Source organism: Mizuhopecten yessoensis, unplaced genomic scaffold (genome assembly GCF_002113885.1).
Source record: "Mizuhopecten yessoensis strain PY_sf001 unplaced genomic scaffold, ASM211388v2 scaffold7635, whole genome shotgun sequence".
Classification (NCBI taxonomy): domain Eukaryota; kingdom Metazoa; phylum Mollusca; class Bivalvia; order Pectinida; family Pectinidae; genus Mizuhopecten; species Mizuhopecten yessoensis.
The window spans coordinates 199941-207918 of NW_018407146.1; the positions used below are offsets into that span (position 1 = coordinate 199941).

At 35.9% G+C, this 7978-nt stretch overlaps 1 protein-coding gene across 2 annotated transcripts in view; it reads right to left on the reverse strand.

Moving 5' to 3' along the window:
* The window catches only part of LOC110454027 (kinesin heavy chain-like), a 53584-nt gene that overhangs the window by 29842 nt on the left and 15764 nt on the right, over positions 1–7978 (reverse strand). For both annotated transcript variants that reach the window (XM_021503336.1, XM_021503337.1), the window contains exon 3: positions 5777–5850. In XM_021503336.1, the coding sequence (XP_021359011.1) occupies positions 5777–5850 (74 nt within the window). The remainder of the gene's footprint in view (positions 1–5776; positions 5851–7978) is intronic.

The following is a 7978-nucleotide window of genomic DNA, read 5'->3' on the forward strand; positions in this document are numbered from 1 at the left end:
ACTTTGCCCATTCACTGTGTAAAATTCGTTTAATCTAAAGGCTATGACATGCATGGAAGTTTAAATATATATCAATAGTACATTGAGTATGTATGGTTGCAGAGAAATTTTACAGACATAAACATGATGTTACTTCATTTTTATAGACTGTATTAAATATTAAGTCTAAATATCTCAAATACAGAATTCTTGAGTTTTTTAATCAATTCATTCTGAAGAACTTATAAAATATAATCAGCTTTAGTTTAACACCAAAATATAACGCTGGTACAGACTACGTTTTACATCACCAGACATCTGTGACACGGGCAGTGTACAAGATAACATAACGCAGAGTTTCCATCACTGAAATTATCTAACCGCAGAAATCAATAAATAAACAGCATTGTTAAGTTCAAGTACTTCACCTCTAGCTATACCACATGTATCCAGACACAACGGAACATTGGCTTTTTATACCCATGTACCGGTATGTATGACCAGGATTCAAGATATCTCAATTTAGCCCTGGTACAAACATATTCCCTAAGACATGACAAATGCGTTTGGATATCATATACAGCTGTGGTAAAACATAGTTCTCCTTGGAAATATATATAACCGGGCAGACTGAGATATAACCAATTATCAGCTTTTAATTTCAGCTCTATAGCATTGCTAGGCAATCTATTTCAACACTGTATAATACATTCTGTGAGTGAATATTGACTGAATGTTTTGCTAAGCAAATTATATGATACTGGATTTTATCTAAATAGGCTACTGGGATCTATTTTGAAAATCAATATTATACACGAACTGCAGATTCAATTAGGTATAGCAAAACCTGCAACTGGTAGCAATGACAACATTTCTATCTGCTTTCTCTAGGTCTTAAAGAAACAAAAATGAGCTATTGTGTTAAATTATTTAGGTTATTAATATATTCCTATATCTAACTTTCAGTAACAGGAAGAATTACCAAAACTAATACTGATATAATTTTGTGGGCGTTATTAAAAATCTTCAATTTCAGTTGAGTTTTCTCCACATGACATCTAGCTTCCAGTTTGAGTTGCTTTGAGTTTTGACCTAAACACCTTTAGCATGACCCAATTACAGACTTTGTGGTATAAAAGAGCAATATGGAGCCCATATAATGAACTTCATGAAACAAAGATTGCTGGTTTGCATTGATGTGTGATTTATTTGATGGCCGTGTTTGTGCCGACTGTAGAAAACAGTGCTAAATATACCTATACTGACAGGTATTGCCATAGAAGTCCAGGTGAAACCAATCCCAAATTGAATCATCACCAATAATACTACCTGGTTCTTATTAAATACTCACAAGTGTGGCACTGTGCAGAGATTATGTCTACCATGAAACACTACATCAAGCTATAGGTATTAACCTTTAACCTTCAAGTTAAATCAAAACCCAACATTTCCTTACAGATATGGAAACCATTAGCCACTCAGAATAAAGCATTAATTATCAGCCCCCTCAATCTTGTATAACATCAGTGGAGCCGCTGTAAGACTGCCTTGGTAGGCAGAAGGAGGATATATAATGTGCAAAGGAAATTCTCAAGTTTGGGCCTCCAAGTCCTTTCAGAAATGTTTGATCTCCCATCATTATACGTTAGTGCAACCTTTGCAGGCTAGGTCTTAGGTGGCATTGGACGGACAACAATAAAACTCGTTCTTTATACATGTCTAGCCTTCTTACTATGTATTGAATGGATCTAGTCTTATCTCACAGTCTGCAGGATTTCCTAGAAAGTGTTGTTGAGAGTATGGCTAGTTAGATGTAGGATTCTGTCTGATGGATCAATGAGAATAGGACTCATGCCAGCCTGGCCTTCACTGATCAATACACACAATGCTCCCACACAGGCAGGTCTACTCTCTCCTACATGTATTTTGTAATGGTGATGAAGCTTTTCTATCACCAGGTATTGACCAATAGAATTCAAGTTTTATTATTGCCATAATCATGTACAAAATATCTTGATTCTATTTTATTACTCAACAATATCTCTGGCTAAGCATCGAAGAAAATGTCTCTTGATTTCAACTTCATGCAGAAACAAAAATTATGTAAAAGAAAATATGTTGCAGAATTATATTACTGTGTATACACTCGGTAACTTTCAAAATAATGCATGTTACAAAATTTACCAATTAAATGACAATTATTTCAATTATTATTCCAATTCTTTTGAAGTGTATATGTGTAATAATGCAAATAAAAGCCCTGTACAAATTGTTCTTGACAAATGATACATGAAAATGTGCTTTCAACAACTGAAGGAAAAGTGTCAACTAGATCGAGACTTGTTTTTTTTTTACCAAAACATGTCTACTATATTTTAGCTAATATGCATATTTGGTGCAGTTTGAATATAACCCTATGTGGGTGTATATAATTTAAGTTTTACAAAGATATTTTACAATTCAGGAGTACAAAAAAAGATGTCACTGAAAATTTTCCACTTTATTTGATTGACCTTTGACCTAGAACTGTAATAAGGTTATGACCTAATTACAATGTAATACACTCTTTCTGTTGGTGCTGCTGTTGTACTTTTAGTTTGTCAAGATATTGAACAAAGTAAAGGTACAGGCAATTTTGTTTTAAAAATTGCACTTATTTGACCTTTGACCTGAAGATAAAGATCACTGTGACCTATACTACTGTGCACTATTTTCTGTTAGTGATGAAGATGTACTACTTGCAAAAGCTTCATCAAGGTATCTTTAGTGGTTGAAATTTACAGCCCAGAAAAATAAAACTATAACATAACTGACCCATTTTACTTTTATTTGGAACATATTCGTACACCACTACAGTTTACTACCTTTCTTTATGAAAGGTGCTGCATTTTTTTCTCTATTTTTTTTTGTTTTAGGTTTTTGCAATTATATGAATTTGACATGTTTCTTTTGTCTTTATCATTTTCATTGCATTTAAAACTGTTCATTTTTTTTTTTTAAATCAGACTTCTTTGCGCCGAACGACAATACTTTGATGATCAGAGTTCTTTGGTTTTGACCTACATGTATATAGAGTCAGCTAGCTGATAACAAATAATTGTTTGAATATTTTTTATCAAATTGTGAATGTTATGCGATGAATACCTAGAAACTTACATGATTGGCCATGTCATATTGAACTTACTAAACTCATGTAACAATTAAATATGAAACAAGCCTTTGGGCGAGTGTCATACATCAAATTAATGAACTTATTTAATAAATTCAATAAAACATGGACACTCATGTAAGATCCTCTTTGTATGCCTCTGTTTCATTTGAAGACACATTACAACATGTACAGGAGAGCAATTCTCTCTGTGTGGATAGCCTGACCTACACATTACTACATGTACAGGACAGCAATTCTCTCTGTGTGGATAGCCTAGCCTACACATTACAACATGTACAGCAGAGCAATTATCTCTGTGTGGAAAGCCTGGCCTACACATTACACCATGTACAGGAGATCAATTCTCTCTGTGTGGATAGCCTGACCTACACATTACCACATGTACAGGACAGCAATTCTCTCTGTGTGGATACCCTAGCCTCCACATTACAACATGTACAGCAGAGCAATTATCTCTGCGTGGAAAGCCTGGCCTACACATTACACCATGTACAGGAGATCAATTCTCTCTGTGTGGATAGCCTGGCCTCCACATTACAACATGAACAGCAGAGCCATTCTGTCTGTGTGGATAGCCTGGCCTACACATTACAACATGAACAGCAGAGCAATTCTGTCTGTGTGGATAGCCTGGCCTACAAATTACACCATGTACAGGAGAGCAATTCTCTCTGTGTGGATAGCCTGGCCTACACATTACAACATGTACAGGACAGCAATTTTCTGTGTGTGGATAGCCTAGGCCTGGCCTTCACATTACAACATGAACAGGAGAGCAATTCTCTGTGTGTGGATAGCCTAGGCCTGGCCTACACATTACAACATGTACAGCAGAGCAATTATCTCTGAGTGGAAAGCCTGGCCTACACATTACACCATGTACAGGAGAGCAATTCTCTCTGTGTGGATAGCATGGCCTACACATTACAACATGTACAGCAGAGCAATTATCTCTGTGTGGATAGCGCGGCCTCCACAATATAACAAAGCTACTGTATGTTATGTACAGCAGTGAAATGCTCGTATAATGCTAAACATGTACATTATGTATATCTACCAGTGAGGATCTGATACTGATTAATTTTGGATGGCTATAGCAAATCCAAGGTTGGTTTAATTCCTTATCAATGGTACATTTATCCAAGCTACCTTGTTTGGGAAGGATCACAGACACCTTTTTGTAGTAGGAAGGAATAACGAAAAAAGATAGCTTCTTACACTTGGGATCAATCCAGACCCTAGACTTCAGTCCAATGCTATACCACTCCCTCTAGCTGAAGCCATATCCTTCACTTACACAACACACCCTCTTGGTTCATAACATGAAGTACTAACCTCGAGGAACACCGGGGTATATAGCTTTATATAGTTAGATAGAGATGCTATATCAGGGCTAGAAATTCATTTTGAATACCACTAGTAAATTGGGTTAGTTGAATAAAAAAATAAAAACAAAAATCGGGTTAGTAGTTTCCAATTTATACTAGTCATGTGCAAATTTCACTAAACCCAATATTATTCAACAAGAGAAGCAATGGCAAATTTTGACTTGTCAATCAGGCTAGCAGTTCTCAGAACCACAAGTCAAGCTAGAGATTTAACATGTCTCAGATCTAGACTATCGAGCTACCCTTATTGTGGAGCCCTGTATATAGAACATAAACTGTATTTTTGAATCTAACTGGGCAGTTTCCATTAATACCAATGAAGTGAAGGCTGATCCCGAAGACTGACAAATTGTGTTTTACAGCCAAATACACACTTCTATTAGGATGAAACCTAGTTGCAGACCCAGCCAATCACAGACTAGCTACTATTCAAACACACTCCGACTGTAGACCCAGACAGCTGTAAATATACATTATGCATTTCATGTCTGCTGTGCCTAGTCCATAAATCTGAACAACACAACCACTTAAGGGTGCTGAAGTTAGAACGACAAATCAATAGATTTACAGGCAGAGCTCGTGATCTTGTTTTATGAAATTACAGGTATTAAACCTTGTCGTCTGTAAGGTTCTGGACCATTTCTTTCGCCACAGCACTTCAGGATCAGAAATTATGTTCTGCATGATTGTATGAGTTATAACTACTGAGAACTAAAATAAGGACAGATTTTTCCTGAGTCCTCTAGATCTGCTTATGTATCTAATAAAGGGAGTGGGAGATCACATAGATACGTACCACCCAACTTTGCCCTAAACCTATGACCAACAAAATCTAATCAGGGGTAGACCCCAATGTTACCATACAATTGTTAAATATTTACTTAACTCATTTGGGGTTCATTATATCTTTTTGCTTCAAAAGTGGCCAAGTGGGATCTTTACGTGTGACCATCACAACAGCTGAGGTGACCTTTAACCCTCATAACAGCTGTTAGGTCATATGAAAACAGTGTCCACAGATGATGATGTCACTCAAAAGCTAGTATAAAGTGCCATCTTACCGAAACGTCAAAGCATGGACATGATGGATGCATGATGTCACCCTATCTGGTCACCTTAACCTCACAGCAAACTTACCTGAGGTACCTAGGGAGACACTTCCAAAATGATAAAGTATAGGTACAACAGAAGGGGGAAACCTTGAGGTTCTTTAGACAAGCTGTGTGTGGGGTCTTACCTCCATTGTATGGGTTTTACCACTGGACGTCTGGCCATAGGCAAATATAGTTCCATTGTACCCTCCAAGTACATCTGAAATGAAAAAAATAATTATGCTAGTGATATTTTTTACTGATAAATACTTATATGTACTTAATGCTACTTAGTTGACAGAGATAGCAACACAGCTGTCCAGCCATCACAGTCCTTGTCAATCGTAAAGTTTTATTTGAAATTATTATTTGAATAGGTGAAACCCAAAATATGATCACCTGGCATGTGGGGACATTAAAAAGGACAGTTTCTACATGCAGTGCTAACATGTTTCTACATGCAGTGCTAACATGTTTCTACATGCAGTGCTAACATGTTTCTACATGCAGTGCTAACATGTTTGTGGAGGAAGTTTCCCACATCGTTAGTGATTTACAGACACACACGTTAGTGATTTACAGACACACACGTTAAGAAATATACCCGGTATTTGCAAACATAATATAATCGGGCTGTGACGATCTAGCTGTTAACTTGATGAATTGTAGAAATGGGCTTAGATAATGTATATGTATGACTGTTGCAAAATCAAGGACAGAACCACCAACTATATTTTTGTATAAAACTAACTTCAAGTCGGTAAATTGCTATTTGCACGTGCAAGTAAGGATGCTGCTTTTTCATTAGAAATGGCCTGCATACAATTATATAACTACATTATATATTGTGCTTTCCCATGTTTGATTATATATAATATATAGCATAGGAAACATTCTTTTTTTAATTAAGATGTTTTATAGTGTGCTAAAAGATTCACTATTTTCTCCCAATATGATTAACATCTTAAACGGAATTTGTAAGAATTTGATTTTCCATGAATTCAGAAACAAACAAACATCTTTGGAAAAAAGATAACATTTTCATGGAAATTTTGTAACCACAGCCTAATCACAGGTTTAAGAACTTGAGTTTGTAAACAAAACACCCAAAAAGTGGTAATCTCAGGGTTGGTAACTTTCCAGTAATTACTTCCACCTGTGTTTACCAAAGATTCTTCAATCTCTCCATATCTCCAGAGACAGACATTTTACAGCTCAAAAAATCAGTTATAAAACTAAGCATTGCTTGAAGTGATCAGCTATGTACAACCCTGGCTTCACATTAAACCACGTGCACCAGGATCATCCTTTACATCAATAACAAGTTCTACAACACAACATGTGCCAATTTCAATCCAATTTTACACGTAAACCTAGTCACAATGTCTCATCATGGTGCGGACCATGTGAAGTTTATACTACTCAACTCTTCTTCTACCTCAACATGAATATTATCCATACTGTATTACTTGTGTGAAGCTCATACTTGAAGCAGTCTACCCAGAGTATCTTCAATGTGGGTTTGTTTTCCTTTGAACTTTTGTGCCTTTATTGTCAAATGACTTGGCCCATCCTACAAATGTACATGGCTACAAGCTCATTGTATTGTATCTGATCAGTACAACGTGTTGTTGATGTTGTTTATATTTACACAGAACTTAGGTCATAAACTAGAATTTTGTTTTTGTGAACAAAAGCATATGTCTCCCCTTATTAGCCAATAGAAAAACTCTGGTATAAAAAAATAACAAAGGGCCATATCGCTTTATATAGTGGGGCACGAGACCCGAATTTAGAATGCGACACTCCTACTTCCAAAGATAAATTAAAACTTTAGCAAGTTTGGTGAATATAGGTGAAATAACATTGACTTTATGCCTTGGACAAACTTCGGTATTAAAATTAAAAAAAGGGTCATAACTCTGTATATAGTGGGGCACGATACCTAGTTCCAGTGCACTGCACACCTTCTGTGGGTGATGCAGGTATATTTCAAGTTTGATTAAGATATCTTTAATGGTTTAGAAGTTATGCAGTGGACAAACTTTGAATAGGCAAGCTAAAAATGTCCTTTCTTCCTGTTCTGATCTTATTCTTGACAAATCAATAGACATTTTAATGTGTGGAAATGCATTGTAAAATTTGATATATAGCATATTATTGATCCATGAGAATACAAAAAACAAGAGGCCCAAGGGCCTTAGCGGTCACCTGAGTTATATCATAGATACTGGTAGCTTTATTTTATTGTTTAGATGTGATGTGGAAATCAGCATGTAAACTAAGTGAAATACAATACTTGTCATGTCATCAATGGATAAGAATTTGAAAATATTGGTAAATGTTCT